This window comes from Coloeus monedula (genome assembly GCF_965178545.1).
Source record: "Coloeus monedula genome assembly, chromosome: 6".
Taxonomy (NCBI): domain Eukaryota; kingdom Metazoa; phylum Chordata; class Aves; order Passeriformes; family Corvidae; genus Coloeus; species Coloeus monedula.
Genome location: NC_138786.1, coordinates 42,607,590 through 42,626,331, shown reverse-complemented (window position 1 = coordinate 42,626,331; position 18,742 = coordinate 42,607,590). Strand labels below are relative to the sequence as shown.

General features: G+C 45.2%; 1 protein-coding gene across 1 annotated transcript; it reads left to right on the top strand.

Annotated features, from left to right (window-relative positions):
• Window positions 1-2,214: 2,214 nt before the first annotated feature.
• Window positions 2,215-7,244, top strand: ZDHHC22 (zDHHC palmitoyltransferase 22; the record flags this gene model as incomplete). Its single annotated transcript, XM_082284161.1, has 2 exons — window positions 2,215-2,773; window positions 6,979-7,244. 2 exons carry the CDS (start codon window positions 2,215-2,217, stop codon window positions 7,242-7,244), a joined length of 825 nt encoding a protein of 274 aa, XP_082140287.1.
• Window positions 7,245-18,742: the final 11,498 nt, after the last annotated feature.

Below are 18,742 nucleotides of genomic sequence, written 5' to 3'. Positions count from 1 at the left end.
CTCAGTTGCTGTCATCACCTTTCATGCTAGTGCACGTGCAGGAGATAAGCACAGCCGCTTTCTCCTCCAGTCCTCTCTCCCTAGAAACTGAGACATGAACACACTTTCATTTTGCTCTGAACCTTCAGGCAAGGGGAGAGTCTCTTGTGGAGTAGCACAGCCTGTGCTGAGGGGCTGGCCAGTAAGCCTAGGACCTAAGATTAGGTAAAATGCATTTTTATTTGACTTTTCACCAGTGCAGAGGGGACACAGCTGCAGCCCAATAGCCCTCTTCTCTCCTGTTCTCCTGTCATGGGTGGCTCATCTGTGGAGGGAGACAGGGATGCTATTCATCAGAGCTGGGAGGGTGCAGCACGTAGGTGTGTAGGAGAAGGAGAGGCTGTGCACAGAGCCTGTGTAGACAGTACAAGGATAGCGTGGGTGGGCAGAGGGGGGTGAGGGTGTGTAGCTATCAGAGAGAAAACATGTCTGCAAAACTTCTACCAGCACCAGGCTACTTCTACTGCCCAGGCACCACCTGCCCAGATCAAAGCCTTTCCTGCTTGTGTTAAGGGAGGCTTTGAACCTGCAGAGACTCCCCACCCGCCCCCCACATTTCCCCTTGCCTTTAATGCTGCTTCCAACAGGGGCAGCTTTGGGGCAGCACGGGGACACACAGAAACCTCACCTTGCCTCCCTCACCCACACTGTGGGAAGGAATGGTGTTCTGCGGGCTGAAGCAGCAAAATGCCTCCTCCCACCCTTCTGATCTCCCGTGGGACTTGTCAGAATCTCAGAGGCCCAAGAACATCTTTCTCTTCCTCTGGCCCGGGTCGTGCTCGGTGGGAGGTGGCAGGATCTGCAGCTGGTGCGAGTGGTGCTGAAGGGACAGCTACGGTGGGGACGGGCAGGGGCGGGGGCAGGAACACGGGGAGGGTCGGGAAGGGAGAAGACCGGACAAGAACAGGGCGGGGGGGGGAGACATAGAGAGGGGGGGAGAAGGAGAAGAGAAGTCCGGGGTTGAAAAGCACAGGGACGAGGACAAGCACAAGGAGAGACACGGGGCATTGGACGGAGAGAGACAGACACGGGGCAGGGGCTGAGAGAAGAGGGACAGGAAAAGAGCAGGAAGGGAGAGGAAGAGGAAGGGGGAGAGGAAGAACAAGGCAGACTCCGGGCTGCGCTCCGGCTCGGCTGCCGTGGGGTTCTCGGCATAGCCGGCTATAGCAGCGGCTCCACCGGCGCCAGACACGCCGGTACCGGGCGGCACCCGCCGTGCCTGGGGACAAGGGGACTGCAAGGTGGCAGCGTGAAGCCTGCAGCGCCGCGGGGCCGAGGCGGGTCCGGGGCCGCCGGGGCTCTGCAGACACCGGCGCTGGGGAGTCCTTGGGGCTGCCGGCGTGGGTGTGCTCGGGGTGCCGGGGCAGCCACACCGCCACCCAGCTCGCTGCCCCGCCGCGTGTGGCCCCCCGGGCTATCCTGTGCCCTGATGATGCAGGCTGAGCCCCGGGGCCGGGGGTGCCCGCCCGTCCGGCGGGGATGCGTCGTGCCCGGGCAGAGCTGCGGCTGCAGCTGCGGGGCTGCCCCGGCTCGGTAGCCGAGCGCCGCAGGTTGCATCCGGACAGCACTTGACCAGCTGTTTTGTATATTTTCTAATTTCGTGCAGAACAGGGCAGCGGTCATAGAGGTAATCTGTAGATCCGTGGCTTTAAGGGATAAATTAGAGCATTGGATTTGATCCGTATTGCAGTGGATTAGAGCAACCTCTCCCCCCTCCCCTTCTCCTCCTCCCACCCCTCCTTTCCAATTCACTCCCCCCTCCTCCAGCACCACCTTTTTTCCTCTCATGCAATACCAAAACTGACCCTGCCTGGCAGAGAGACTCTGCTGGGCGAACAGAGCAGTGTTCACATCGCCAGCACACCGCGGGAGCCGCCTCTCCCCTTCCAGCCTCTGCAGCCCCTCCGGGGCACCGCGGCTGCAAGTTCCCCGGAGGCTGGCGCCGGGGACGGGGTGTCTCCTCGGGGGACCGGGGAGCGGTCGCTGCCCACGGGCTGTCCCTTTGTCCCGGCCCGGCCGGGGCCGTGGGGCGGCGGCGAGGGAGAGCGGCCCCCGGAGGGCATTTCCCGAAGGCAGCGGGGCCGGGACCCGGCAGGAAATGGAAGGATGAAGTGTGCAGCCGGAGCGGTGATGTTCCTTCTCTCCATGCTTTCCCCCGCAGGAACGTAATCCGCAATGCTAGTTCTCAGGTTGCTCAATGTTGTCGCTCCAGCCTACTTCTTGTGCATCTCCCTAGTGACCTTCGTCCTCCAGATCTTTGTCTTCATCCCCAGCATGTTCAGAGACCCTTCCACCACCCCACTTTTCTCGCCTGCTCTGCTGCATGGGGCCCTCTTCCTCTTCCTCTCAGCTAATGCCCTGGGCAACTACATCCTTGTGATCCAGAGCTCCCCCGAGGACTTGGGCAAGGACTTAAACTTGGGCAAAGGAGCCGAAATGGCAGACTGGCTGGACGGAAACAGGTCCCCTGGCTCAGCCTTACCCTGCACTCACTTCTGTAGACTGTGTGCCAGAGTCACCCAGAGGCATGACCACCACTGTTTCTTCACAGGGAACTGCATCGGGAGCAGGAACATGCGAAACTTCATCATGTTCTGCCTCTACACCTCCCTGGCTTGCCTTGACTCCCTGGTGGTAGGCATGGCTTACATTTCTGCTACACTTTCCATGTCCTTTGCGGACCCACTGGCCTTCCTCACTCTTCTGCCTCACTCCATCAGCCAATTCTTCTCAGGTAAGGACTTCTTGCTCAGAGGTGAGGAGCATGTTCCTACTCCAGGGTTTCTGGGATGGGGGGACCTGATCTTCCTTGGATAGCTGTCTGTGTAGAGGTGTGGTATGGAAATGGGCAAGAGGGGCAACTGGCCTTCTTTGGAGGCTACAGCCAGCCTTCTCAAAAGACTTTGCTTCACCTGAAAAAGAAGCTGGGACCCACTCCAGGTTACAGCCATAGCCATATTCCTAATGCATTAGGCTCTAGAAATGCCCCATAACCAACTTGGTGGTGATGGAATAGGACTATCTGTTATGTAGAACATGTGTTGTAATTAGACAGAGGAGACAGATTTCACTGCAGGTATGAGGGATCTTTTGCCTGTCCTACAGGTTGAGGTGGGGGGTCTTGTATGTTTTTGTACCCTACAAATCTGCAAGTTCCCCATATCCCAGCAGGTATATCTTCATTCTCTTCATCCAGGTCCACTCACTCCCTTCACTGTCACCCACCTCCTGCCTCCTGGCAGTGCAAACTTACTGAGATTTTTTCATCCTTCTAGCACAGGAGAATTGGGGTTCAGACAACAGAAACCAAGAAAGGAGTTAATGTGACATGATTAGGTACCTCTCTTGTGATCCCAGTCTGGGACACAAGTCCACAGAGAACCAGGGGAAATTCTCTGTGCTGCTCTTTGCAAAAGCTCCACACCAAAAGCAAATACCTCCTTCTCCTTGCCACCATTCCTCACCCTTCTTTCTACTTCTTCCCCTTTCCCCTCTCTCCCTGCCTTTCTGTAAATCTCCACAACCCTTCTCCTTCCCTCTCCTGATTTTGCTCCCTAACTCATCCTCTGCTCTTGAAGAGCAAGAAGCCTTGCCTCTTCACCTTTCAACACACCCTCAAATTCTCCAGCCCCAACCCTTTCTCTGTCCAAATCCAAGAGTTAAACAGATCCTGACCTCAGAGAAGGGATTATGCAGACAGCCTAGACTGTTACTCTGCCCTGAGAGTGACTGCAGAAAATTGCCATTTCCCCCTTTGCAGCTCCTGCCTCACACACTTACATCAGCTTTTACTAGACTAAAATAGGTATCCCATATATTTTAGCTTTCGAGGTTCAGCTGAGCTCAGTAAGAAGGGAGTCTCTTTTGGCTAGTGCACTGTCAACATAAGTGTTGATTAAGATCTGAGTGTGGAGACTCCAGTGCTGGGGATACAGGAGCCAGAGAGGCCCCAACTTGCTTTTCAGATTCCAGGCTGGGTTTGCAGGGTTGCCATCTGAAAACAAACAAATATCTCTCTACTTGGCAAATTAGCAGATTTGTCATGGTAATCACTGAGAGACAATAAACATGAAATCCTGCCATGACATTTTTATGGAATCATCTTTCCAGCTAGAAGAATTTTTGTAAATAATGTTGCATGAGCTTTACTAGCATTAAAAACACTGGGAATGGTTTTCCCCTAAGCTCTGCTCAGCACAGCAGTCTGGGAGGGGGAGCAGGGATGTGGGAGGAGATTATCAAGGAATTAGTTTCCTATGACTCTGAGGGCTCATGTGCACAGAGGTGGGTCCTGGCATATATTTGCTGAGACACCAAAGTGCCCCAGCTCTGGTGTCAGCAACTGTGGTGCCAAGACATCATGTGCACAGTGTTTGAGTGGGACACAATGGGTCTGGGTGCAGGGCTAAGAGCCAGAACACCCTTGAGAGGGTGCCTTGAGAGGCAGCAGCATCCAGCAGCTCCCACCAAACCTCTAGTTTTGCTAAGAAGAGAACTGCTGCCTCACACAGTAAGATACAGGCATGTGGTGTCTTGATTGCTTGGGAGGAAGGGCCTACTGGTTTCTACCAGCACGTTTAACTTCCATTTCAGGAAAGAAAAACACAGTCCTGAACAGTTACCTGGAAGGGTTCCTCACACAGTATTTTTCAGCTAATGTAACTATTACTTAAGGGTTGTTGTATGATCCAAACAGAGAACTGTGATAGCAGGGAAAACACTTTATCTTTCTTCTTCTCCATCATGCCACTGTACTGCAGAAGTAGTAAAGGAGGATGAAGGGTGAATCTGCTGGTCGGCAGGAAGTGTTCCCTGCTTTCATGCTGGGAAAGTTTTCAGCTGGCTCATTCTTCCCAGACTGTACTCAGGCATGGATTTCAGAATCTGATCCAAAGTCTATAACTGCAGCCTACAATACAGCTTTTCTGGCATGGATAATATATGGCAATATAAGCTTGAGATCACACTGGGTCACCTAGAGCAAAAAAGAATCTGAGACTAAAAGAGACTGTGGGGATGAGGGACAAATGGAGAGCACTATTGTAAACACATCAGATTGGACCCACAAAAGAAATCACAGAAAAAGCTTTATGTAGGTAACCTGAAGAAAAAAAATTTAAAAATCACGTCTGAACAGGATGGCTCAGAGAGGCTTAATATTTTCAAGGAGAAACAAGGGTAATTACTTCCTGGATGCTGAATTTCAGCAAGTCATATGAATAAAGCTTATAGCTGCCTTGCAAAGGGTCTAAGGAAAATGTCTCTCTCCATATCCCATCTCAGTATCAGCTGTAGGAAAGAACAAATATCTGTCACACTCTGGTCCAGTAAAAGAGGGATGGAGAATCCAATATTTGGCTCTGGGCTTCTTACCTGGTAGATTAAGTTATTCTGACAGAATTGGTATGAGGATTTGTCATTATCCTAAGGGGCTTGTTCTTCTCTTGCTGTGTTGCATACGGAGCCCACTGAGCTGAATGGGCTCTAATAAGAAGGGAAAGATGACACTGCATTTAGGAAGAAAATGGAATGATTCCTGCGCCTTTTTCAAGTGAAGACAGTCTCTGAAAGCCTGAGCCTGTAGTCAGTGTCCTTACAAATTATCCTCAGAGGAGCTGGCCCCAATCTCTCACTTACAGCACTGCCAGGTGGAAAAGATGAGATTCACAGATTGCAAAACAGGAAGCAAGAGATGCATATCCAGTGACCCTTGTATTGAACTTAAAACCTGAAGCACCCATGTACGTCTTTTAGGCAGTACACCTCTATTGTCCATGCAATCCCTGCTCTATCACTGTTGCTCTTGTGGGGCCCAAAGTCTTCCAGAGGAACAGAAGCATGTGAGAACTTTTTTATTTCTAAACCTTACAGGAACCAGTGAAAAGATATCAGACATTTGTACCAGTATTGACAAACATTTCATTTCCTTTGTGTAAATATGCCTGTGTGAAAATATGGGTGTTTAATAGTATACCGATATACACAAAATATGTGCATAAACATCATATGGGCACACAGAGAATATTATATTAATGGGTTTAGATCTGCTTACACACTGAAAGGTCACTCAGTGACACCTGCTGTTATACTAATATTTTCCAGAAGGAGTTCTAAAATCATTGTAGAGGAAAGGGCCTACAGAATATTTTTATTCAAATATATATTCATCATAAATATATACTAAAATCCCACCAGTTGAATTAGGAGCTTCAGACATTCCAAGTATTTTGCGCATTCTAGGAGCAGCTAATAAAAGGAATTTGGATTGTATTTCAGAAAGGTTTCTGTTTCTTTCTTGCACTCACATGAAAACTGCCTTGCCCCAAAGGTAGGAAAGTCATTATTGATTTATTTTTCTTTTTTAACATTTATATATATATATATATATATATATGTATGTATGTGTATATATATATACACACACATACTCCTATAGTAGAGATGGAGAAAAAGAGAGAAATCTCAAATATTTCTGCCTTGTGTTAATACAAACAGTAAAGCTTCTAGAAGGATCTACATGCTGTAGGATCCACTTTTCTTTTCAAAATCCTAGAAATCTTAGATTCAATGTGATGAGTGGGTAAACCCTTAAATAAATTAATCATGGTTCAAAATAGTGCTGGAGTCTTACAGATATGCTTTACTTCTGGCTGAATTTGTCCCTGTAATCTAGATCCTCACATTAACAGCAAAAGGAGAAGTGTACAGAGACCATTATCATTTTAGTATTTCCCCAGCAGGTCTATTGCATCAGACACTATGAAGGAAATAATTTAATATGGTTAGAGCAACCAGCCTGTCTTGTTCCTACCTCCCCACTTGTGGCCAGAGAAAACAGGTGGTTTGTTGGTTCCTGGGGCTGTGTTACACTGTATGTGAGATGTGTTGTCTAAGCTCTTTCTTTTATTGTCCTCCCTCCCCACAACTCTTGGTTTGCAGGAGCTCTCCTTAGCTCTGAGATGTTTGTCATCCTCATGCTCTACCTCTGGCTTGGGATTGGACTGGCCTGCGCCGGCTTCTGCTGCCACCAGATGTTGCTGATCCTGCGTGGGCAGACACGCTACCAGGTGCGGAAAGGAATGGTGGTAAGAACCCGGCCCTGGAGGGAGAACCTGCAAGAAGTCTTTGGCAAGAAGTGGCTGCTAGGACTTCTCATCCCTGTGCTGAACGTGGAGAGTAACTACCGTAGGCAGAAAGAGAAATAAAATCCCCGTGTGTGTGTGTGCATCCCACACACAAAACACCTTCCCTGTTCTCTCCCACTGTCTCCTGGATCACTACAGAGCTGGGCTACTCCATCTCTCGGGATTGCAGCCACTGTGGGAGGAAAGGATGGGCTATCAAACAGAATAAATTTAGCATATTAACATGGAAATCACAAACCATGTAGACGAGATACTGCAGCTTAGTAGTCACATCACTGCACCTGCATATGTGGCAACAGTCTTTGAACTAGTAGAAAAATTAGTCAGGCCCTCCTGTGGCTTCCTGTCTGAATCCTCCAGTCCCCAGCCCCATTAGTCACCCTATATAGTCTTAACAAACAGAAGCAGGAGCCTGGGCTGTTGTGGAAGACTGTAAAAATGGTGTCTAGTCCTAAGGAGGGTTTTGTGGGGTGCCTTTTTGGCTCTTACATACTTGAGGTAACTTCACATGGGAGCATCATTCCGAAAGTGTTTGGACAATGATCTCAGGTACATGGTGTGATTCTTGGGATTGTCATGTGTAGGGCAAAGAGCTGGATTTCAATGATCCTTGTAGGTCCTTTCCATCTAAAAGATACGATTCTTGATTCACTGAATACTGAGAAGCCCTTAATGACAGAACTGCAATGCAAGCTGTCCTAGGAACAGGCTATGAACATGGTTAATGTATCAGGTAAATCTTCTCTCCACAGGCTAGAAAATCAGGAGGAAAACAAAAAGAAATCGAGAATTTCTCATTTCTGTTCTTGATCTGTTCCCTACACAATGATAGGTCAAGACTGTTGCTCTGCTACTTATTTGTAGCAGTCCTTTGTCCAATGACAGAGTCCAGGCAAAGCTGCCCTTCTGACAGGGAGCAGCAAGCAGATAAATCACGATCAGATGGAGGGACAAGGAGAGGAAACCACAAAGGTGAAGGAAAATGCTGTGTTTGAGAAGCCGTGTGATGAGGCAGATTATGCATACCTGTGAGAGAGACAGAAGGAATGTGGCCATACAGCAAACAGTTGGGAGGGTGCCAAGAGCATTGCTGCTGTGTCAGAGCCCTGATGCATCACCCTCTCACAGGAGACACGTGCACCATTTATGCTGTGAAGAGTTCAAAATCCCAGAAGACAGGGAGGTTTTCCAGCCCATCAGGGCACTTCATTTTGCACTAAAACAAACAGAAAAATGTTTTTCTCAGACGTCCCTGCCACACTTTAGTTAGAGGCTCTCCAGGGCAATTCCCTCTCGCATTGCTGCAGAGGGGTAAATTTATCCATGCTATACCTCCATTAAGGATGTTAATAGAATTACTACAGGGATTAATCAACTTAATGTGTCAGTTGTTTTTTAGCTGCAGCAACAGCCCATTAGATCAGTGCTGAGATCCTATGCTTATAGATGCCTTAAGAAAGGATACCGTGACTTCTCTACCAGGATCATAGCACTGGATTTCCCAGCAGCTGCAATGAGAAGCCTCTGTTTTGGCAAACTGCATCAGCTTATGTGGGCTGGATAGGAATCCATTGCTTCTCTTTAATAGGCTGGGGAGTATGCTGACAAGCCGTGAAAAATGTTATTTCTTCCTCAGAAATGCTCTTGGTGCGTTCCCGGTAGCGGAATGCACCTTGCTTTCATCCTTGCTTTTCTCACAAGGCAGAATGGAGGCACTTGTTCCTACAGGCTTTGTAACCGTCTTTGACCGCTTTACACTTGAATACATATTTGAATCAATAACAAACAAAGTCTATTGTGATGAGCAGAGTAACCTTGAAAATATACTGGAAAAACCCTTAGCTGGATAACTACAAAACATGGAGGATATACATCCTTCCACACTGTGTGTGTTCACATGAACACACCATTGTTTCCCTGTGTAATATGCTGTATTTTCTCTAACAGTGAACAATAAAAGGTGTTCTGATTTTTCACATGAGCTGTAGTGTGCTTTTTGACAGTTAGCTGTCATTAGCTGTCTCTGTACATTTGTTACAGCATACACACAAATGTGTCAAAGGAAGAAATTAGGATTTGTTTATTGGCTTTGCCAATAATTCATCCTGTGATTTTTGACAAGTCCTTTCATCCTCTCTACTTTAATGTAATGACCAATCTAAAAATGCATCTAATAACCAATTTGCAGACCCATTCCAATTTCTATTTATAAATTACACTACCAAATTCATAGCTTGTCAACTCAAAGCTATGGGAAAATTAAGCTATTATCATCACTCACAAACAGCATCTCGACATAAATTATTCCTTCCTGGCAAATGGCGTCAAGGTGAGCAGACAGTCACCTAGACACTGGAATGAGAGCCAGAGTCTCATGCCATACACTTTGCTTTGGAAGGATGGTTCTTATTCCACAGACTCACTGATACAGCTTCTCCACTTTTGTAGGCTTAAAGACAACAGATTTTCGAAATTTCAGCCAGAAGCTACCTCCCACCAGCAGAAATTATGGTTTGACATCTTTGCCCTCTGCTTTTGGCTTTTGAGGGACACTGCAGTCTCGGGCAGCTCATGGCACTTGGCACCTGCTGCCACAATGCCTCGGACTGTAAAGCTCCTTAGGGCTGCACACTGAGAAGGGCAGAAAACTCAGAGTTTCAATGGGCCACTCTGCAAGGACAGAATCCATCCAGTACAAGTAAACATAAACAACATCAGTTGCCCATGAAGCCTGTTGCCTCTTCCCATCAGGGCTGGATTATGTCTACATAATGGGTTACAGCTGTCTGCCCTCACCACAAAATTTCAGTCTTTGCAGAAGCACAGATAGATCCCAGTTTGAGTCACTGCAGCACGATCACGCACAACTATTCTTCCTGTCAGACACCTGTGTTCCTGGCTGGAAATTGCTGCATCACCATTTTATGTAGCTAAGTGGTTCATTTGCAGCAAACTACCGGGTTTCAGCAGTTGTGGGGGACTTTCAGATGGATACAGCCTTTATAGTTACAACCCTCTGGGATGGAAAGAGCTATAAAAATGTAACACTAGACTGACCCTGTATATTGGCTTAATTCTCTGCTCTTTCCCAAGTGTGCAGACTGCCCTGTTTGGGGTAGTGGTTCTGCAGGACCAGTTAAGGGTATTTTTTTAGTCAGCTGCCCTGACATCGCTTCCTTGTCATACCTTTCTATACTTACAGAAATCCTTGGCAAGAAAATGTAACAGGGCTCAACAACTGTGAACAGAACCTTTGCTCTTAGCTAAGATTTAGTAAATGAAGGCTGAGCTCAATGGCAATGTCACAAATTCTAAATCTGTTCAATGGCTCTAAAGTTTTCTAAGGATAAATAATAAAAGCTTCTCATCTTCTGTGCTTAAAGAGTCATTACTTACTATTTGCATTTCATTACATAGCAGCTGCAATAGCAAATATATTTTGGAACATGATTTCTTGTGGCAATGTCTAAATACTCGCAAAGGTTTTAAAAATAAAGCACTTAGGCTTCTCTGGCTTTGGAAAATCAGATGACCACCAGATTTCTTCTCTGGTAATACTAGTGGCTGAAGTAAAAGCTCCCTGTTGCTAAAGACCTTGCATAGAAACCACAGACTTTTGCTTAGTGGGTTGTCTATTTTAAGTGTGACTATCCGAAAAAATGGTGTCACCTCTAAGGTCTCAGAAGTCTTTACAATGGCAGTATAGAGAAAATTAGCAGATGCAACTCTGAAGTAAACCAGAAGTCTGTTCTTATGTATAGCAAGAATCTCATACAAAGTAAGTAGTAGACGGTGTTCCTCTTCATACTGCACTGCTGGGCAGCCCTGAAGGCCTGCATGCCAAAAGGTCTTCATTAGATATCCTCAGAGGATATAGAGTTAAAACGTAAAAGTCTCAAGTAATAAGGCACAGGGAACATAGGAGAAAAGATGACATGAAATAGCATTTATCTTAAGAAACAGCCAACTCAAGGGAGATGATCACAGTCTAAAAATACTTTCAAGGAGACAGACCAAATGAATGAGAAGACTCATTAACTGTAAGGATATAGCTGGAGGAGGACAAGCAGTCCTGGACTGAAAGAAAAGCTGAGGTCGAGACCAATCAGAGAAAGTGGCCCCAGTGAGAACAGAAGTGATTTGATGCGCATAGGCATGAGGAGAGCCATCGGGAAGTATGAGGTATGACAACAGAATTCAAGTTAACTTCATTGATTGTTGGCTGAATGGACACAAAGAAAGTTAACAAAACTCATTGCTAATCACTTTCTGCTCAAAAAACCTCAAAGCCCCAGCAGAGCCAAAAGGGTTTTTTTCTCTTGAACAGCAAATTAATGTTACAAGAAGGACATGCATGGATAGAAACCATAAGCAGCAACAGCAGAGTCCATATAGTTCTCTTTGAGTTATTTAAAGACCAGCAAGAACTATCACAGTTGGAGTAAAGCAATGACCTACTTGTCCAATACAAATATAGGGAGAAGAAAATTTAAACCTATGTGGAGTCTCGGTGTCCTGTTAGATATTTAAATCTATGGAAACGTCAGACAACAAACAGCAAGATGGTCTCTAATAATGAGATGTCCACATGTGGGATTTTTGCTTTTCCAGCTCTTTTCCAGAAAGCCTGGGGAATAAAGAATCCTTGGAGATTACACCAAAAGTCAGCAAACATGGACCAAAGAGTGCTTCAGTCCTCTTATGGAGACATCCTGGCAGCAGCTTTGTCTTTATTATACCAAAGAGCTTTTAGCATTGGTTGTCCTATGGCAAGTGATGTCAGAGCTCCAGCACACCAGTCCCATGTCTCTTAAGGTTTTTAGAGCCAGATTTTCTAGTCTCCCCAGATGTTTACAAATAAAAGTACCACTGTGTAGTGGGTTGATCCGGGCTGGACACCGGGCACCCACCAAAACCCCTCTATTACTCCCCTCTGCATCTGGACAGGGGAGAGAAAATATAACTAAGGAAGGGTTCATGGGTTGAGATAAAGACCGGGAGAGATCACTCACCAAATACCATCTCGGGTAAAAGAGATTTGAATTGGGGATATTAATTGAATTTATTACTAACAATATCAGAGCAGGATAATAAGAAGTAAAATAAATCTTAAAAATACCTTCTCCCCACCCCTCTCTCCTCTCCTTCCTGAAGTCTACCTCTTCTCCCCCAGAGCGGTGCAGGGAGATGGGTGTTATGGTCAGCTCATCAGATTGTTTCTGCTGCCAATCAGGGAGAGGAGTCCCTCCCCTGCTCCAGTGTGGGGTTCCTCTCACGGGATACAATCCTCCACAAACTTCTCCAACATGAGTCCATTCCATGGGCAACAGTCTCCATTAACTGCTGCAACATGGGTCACTCTTCCATGGGGTACAGTCCTTTAGGCACAGTCTGCTACGGCATGGGTCCCCACAGGGTTACAAGTCCTGCCAGCAAACCTGCTCCAGTGTGGGCTCCTCTCTCCATGGGTCTGCAGGTCCCTGCCAGGATCCTGTTCCAGCACAGGCCTCTCATGGGTTCAGAGCCTTCTCTCAGGCATCCACCTGCTCTGGTGTGGGTCTCTGCCACGGGCTGAAGGTGGATCTCTGTACCCCTGTGGTCCTCTATGGGCTGCAGGTTGACAGCTGCCTCACCACAGTCTTCACCACAGGCTACAGGGGAATCTTGACTCCGGCACCTGGAACACTTCCTTCCTCTCCTCCACTCGGTGTCCCGCAGAATTGTTCTTGTCAAGTATTTTCACCCCACACTTCTCTGGCTGCAAGTACACCTGCTCAACAACCTTTGTTTTCTTCTTAAATACATTATCACAGAGGTGTTACTATAATTCCTGATTGGCTCAGCCTTGGTCAGCAGCACATCTGTCTTGGAACCACCTGGCATTGACTTTGCTGGACATGGAGGAAGCTTCCGGCAGTTTCTCACAGAAGCCGCCCACTAGCCTCCCCACTACCAAAACCTGGCCATGCAGACTCAACATACAGTGTCATACACTGTTTGCATACTGCCTCCTTTAACATGTTGTCAGTCACCTTAATAGAAGTTCCAGAGCTGCTATAAATTAAAAATAAATGGAGCATGTTGATCATTTACTTCACAAGAGGCAAGGCGGGGAATGGCAATAGCAAGCTCTGTGTGCCAAAGTTTCATTTGTCTGCTACAGATTTTACTGTATATCCAACAGCTTAGGGGAATGCACAGCCTCTGGCCTGTATTTCAGCTCTTTTACTCAGTCTGTCTTTACCACTAGTCATTCCAAAATTATTATGCCTAACTGGAAGATTTTCATTAGCTGTCAGGTCAGTCTTTTAGCTGCTTGTGTTGGAGAAGAAGAGATGAAGACCTGAACCTATGTATCATCAGACTCATGAAAGTACAATAGATTGGTTTGTCATCACAATACCCTTAATAATCTTATATATTTACTGCGCAATGGAGTTAACACAGTGGACCCACCCAAGAGTCCGTAGGAGTTAACAAGCAACTGCTGAATGCAGCCTTGTCACAGAGACTATTATCAAGGAATTATGTTATCATCCAGAACTGCTTGAGACTAGAGAGGAGCTTTATGGTCAGTGACAGGAAAAAAGGAGACAGATCATCTGGAACTCCTAGTGGTTTATAACTGCCAGGAGGGAACACTTGACCAGTACAACAGAAGCAATCTTTGTAGGTCTAAACATGAACTGCCAAAGTCAAACAGTCCCACAAAGTCCAGATGCTATGAAAGCTACTTTGAGAAAAAACTTCAGCATAGCACTACCTAAAGGAAAAAGTGATTCACTAATTAAGAATTCCCAAGAACCCAGTGTTAAGATCAATGTTTTGAGTCCTTCGAGACTTGGAGAGCCCGTCCCTCTACTGACAGCTTTCAAGAATCAGTTCTTTATTAAAGTCCACTGAGTTTGATATTTAAAGCTGTCACTAGATGTTCTGCCAAAACACCCCATGCTATATTGAGTGGTTTACTCAATACTGCAGACCAACATAGATCATCCCAGTAGCAGCCATTGATACTATAATTTTCTTCTCCAGGGAACACCTGTAACAGCCAATGGGATGGATTTGTCTGAGAAAACCTTGATTAACCAAGCAATTTATTACACTACAGAAAACTTGACTGAGATTATTATTGTCAAGAGAAATAACTTTTCTCTTCAAGCCACAGTACAGGTATGAAATAAATCTTCTGGACTGATCTATCAGCAGTATGCACTAGAAGTAGTATGCACCAGACTGCAATTTACTGACAGCTCTGGCTGTCTTCCTTTATGCTTCCATTGTCACTAACCATCCAAGGAAATAAGTCAATTTGTGAATATGAAGCTACTGAAGAAGCCCAAGAAAGCAAAATGTGGCAACACAATTCTACCTATGTATCAGCTATACTGTTTATAGAGACTTAAAATCCCTTTTAAAGCTCTGGAAACAAAGCTCCAAAAAACACAATAATTTCATGCTGGGAGAAAAGGTGAAATTTCAAATCAAACTCTGAGACCCAGTTTCTGTCTATCAGAACTGGAGTGTTTTCCAGGTGTGTGGATTCACCCCACAATCACCTCATATCATTCCATTGCTTCAGGATAGAAAGGCATGTCAGAAATTTGACTGTATTACCAATGCAGCTGGAGGCACAGCCAGCCTAGGCAGAGCCAATGCCTGCTGCAGGAGATGCCATCAGCTCAGAAAAAACTATCCAGGCTGTCAACAGGGCACTAGAAGCCCCCTAGTTCAGTAAGTGTTACAGCGGGGATTCAGTAACACAATGCACCAAACCAGGAGTCCCGTGGAAAGGAAATATATATGAACAGATTCTTGATAGCTGCTTCAGAGATGTTTATTTCTCCAGCCGCATGGCCGGGGCTCTGCCCAGGAACTGTTCCAGTCACGGCACCCGAGGGTCCTTCTGCCCGCGCAGGGAACACAAACCAACCCATGGGAACGAGGCTGAGCAGGGGCAGGGAAACCCCGTGCCTGTGCCCTCAGGGCCCCTCTGCCAGGGCTGCACGGCAGGGGAGGAGACCCCAACAGATAAGGATCTTTCCTGTAGGACAGAAGCTTCCTATCGGATCCAGCTACATCAGTCTGCAGGCCAACACCACATTTCTCCCCTTGACCATCTCTTTTTGACTCTGCATACGGACTACTCCTCATGAACTAATTTGGCCAAAACTTGTCCAGCATCATCCAATCAGCTATTAGCATGTTCTGTGAAAGGATGAATTTCAGCAGGGGCTTATTAGGATATGTATTATATTGATGGGAAAAGAGAAGGATAGTGTGAAATACATGAAGGAGCGTGCCAACCCAGCCTGCAAATTATAGCATGAAGGACAAAGTGAGATGAGCCTGCAGAATAAGATGGCAGCATTTTAGACTGCATATGGACTTGAAGCAAAAAATTACAATAAACCTTTTCCATAGTTCTGTAATGCAGAATGACATGGAATATTATATTCATCTTTGCCTTTATTAGTCAATCAGATGGAGTTCAAAGAAAAGACATAAGTGATTAAGAAGCTGAGAAATGGATTTGTAAGATTTAAAAAATTGTCATATTTATCTAGCTCAGGAAACTACAACTAAAGTGGATGTAAGGAAAATGTGGTAACCACCCATGTATTTTGGAGGGTGGGAAAAATAATTCATGTTGGACAAACAAGCATCAACTGGAAACAGCCTTCAGTTTAAGAAAAGGAAATTATATGTTAACATTTCAGGAAATACTTCCAAACAGTTCTTCCACTGTCAACTTTTGGAATAAACTTAGGTTTGAGAAGCTGAAATCTTGGAATCTAGGGAGCTACAGAATGAAGAGGGGAAAGAACAGTGAATAGGGAAGTGCCTGCTGTTGCTGGAAAAATAAATAATAATAGTGGGAAAAATAAATCAGAGAAGCTTCCACTTTTTACCTAGACAGTTGTTCAAGCTTAATCCAATAGGAGCTATCCTTTTCTATTCTGCGTTTCACTTCTTACCATCTCGTCTGGGTTCAAAATATTTATTAGCATCAGTGCAAATTTATTTAATAAAAGTAACATGAAACAGAAATAGTTGTGTAAATAAAGTTATATATAGGTGATATGTGTTGAAAGATGCAAAAACCAGTGTTTTGGTCTTCTTTTCATAAGTATGGTATAGAGCTTGATTCCCACATGGCTTCTGTTTGTAAATGCATCAGCAATGATTGAGAGTAGGCCAACAATATCACAATGTTATATTCCTGAAGTAGGTTTCTAACACTGTCCCTGCCCCGCTCCGTGGGGTCCTGCGTGCCCCCACAGCAGCACGGGTGGGTTCAGTGTTACAGTTGGGAGCAAAGAGTCAAGAAGGGCATTTGAGTGTGTTCCCACAGGCGCATTTATTGCTGCTACACTGTCCAAGGGTGCAGAGGCAAATGGGAACGTGACCCCAAAATTCACAGTTTTACCCGGGGGCGGAGAAAAGGCAGCACCAGGGAACGGGGACCAATGGGGAAGCTCTGGGGGAGTGACGAGGGGCAGAGGCTGACGGGCAACCCGGGAATCCAAGCTGAGGTAGATGAACATAACAGACCAATGCAGCCTGGGAGAAGCCTTTCTGGTCACCCGAACGTAAAGGGGTTCTTGTGGCACTAGGGACTTGTCCTACTGAAAACTCTCTCTGTCCCTTGTCATGTATGTTCACAGGCCACTGCAGTTTTTGTTCGATGATGACTTACGGTGTTATTTCTCAGAATTTCAATAGGACTAAGAGATACCCAAGCTGCTTATGTTTATACCCTTTTTTATACTTTAAGGGACTGTCAGAATGACCTCTCTGTCTCTGTGCAAACTGAAGAAAACGTATTTCTATTTGACTTTTTTTTAACCTTGAAATGAACAGTTAGGTATGTTAACTTCCCATAACACAGCTTTCAGATGGTTTGGAAAAATGCTACCAGCTAAGAACTTTGGTAACGTCAAGACCCTCAAATAGAGCAGCTACATAAACACATGCAAACTGAGATGTCATAAAAGATTTAAGACCACTTTTGAATTCTGACATAATTTTAAGACAGTCTTTCTTTTTCTTCTTTACTCTTGCTCCTTTTCCCCCTCCTTCAAAATAATACATGGAAAGATTTGTGATAAAACACAGCAGGTCATATAGAAAAGATTTACATAGAAGAACTGAGAGACCTTTACAATATGTGGGAAATACCAAAGAGGAGAAAGCAGACATTTCATTAGCTCAGCTATTATTATTTATAAGTCAACTAGAATGACCTTTTATACTTGTTGGATAAAATTTACTTACTGAAACCCCAGTGGAAATGTGTCCAATTCATAATTTAGATTTCCAGCAAAAGCCTAAAATTAAAGCTCATATTTAAGTGGAAGTGTTAAGAGGTTGTACAGATTTTCACTCCCCACAGGAAGTCCCTGAGGCATAAGAAGCATTTATCTGGTGGTCAGAAGTCTCCAGCACTACATCAGAAAAAGTAATGATTTTGCAGCTAACTAGCCAAATGTCGAGTCTTTTAACAAATGTGACTCAATCATCTGGGTTATATGGGTGCACAAATGGCAAGACTGTGCCCCTGAAGATTCTTCAAGGCATACAAAAATTCCACTCACTAATGCACTGCTATAGATTAGAAGCCATATGACATTACTTCAAAAATTTACACTGTCTCAAAAGTCAGTACTTAAAAGTCCTGATCCTTTTTACCTTGGGTTCTGACAAATCCCAGCATCTCTCCAACAAAATAGTGCAAACTATGTAAACCCATGCGAGCAAGCAGGACAGAAGCTTCATGGATGAAGACAATAATGAAAACACTCAGTCCTACAAGTAGCAGAGAACTGCAGCGCAGTCCAGGAAAAAAGATTTGAGCATATTAGCTTCTAGCATGGACAGAATCCCATGACTGCAGCTGCACTACTCACACCCTTCATTTTACTCATGTGTTTTGCAGGTATGTTGGTTAGACTGCAGTACTCAATGTCTTCCAGGAGTGCATTGAAAGCATTTTTCTGATTTCAAATATTGTGCCTTTTTAGACAGAATAATGTGACATCTCCTAAGTCTCCAGGCTTTTGACCCCAGTTTCATATGTTGCATTATTACAGTTACATGAAGAGGTTTACATGCTGGAAAGGAAAATTACATGCATGGGCACAAATTAATACATGAGTGGGGCACAACAGATGTGTGTTTACACCACAAGAGGGTTTTTTAGTGTCTGCAACACAGCCAGCTAGCACTCTATCCATTCCTCTAGCCTTATCAACCTTGAGATATTTATAAAAGTTTCCTGGATAGGCATAGCAGTAGAGATTTTAGTCAGCTACATTTTTTCCTTTCAGTTTTCGAAACCATAAGAAAACAGTCCCTATACTCACTTGTGGAATTACATTAGGGAAATTAACCCAGTGAGTATGTAGTTTAATCTATTAACATGAAAGAAAATGTAGGTTAGTATAACCACACAAATGCTCAGCCTTTAGAAAATCTAGCACCAGAACCATGACAGCCCACAGCCATGACTTGTTGTTCCAATTCTTATACAAGAAGCTTGAAGCACTTTATAATAG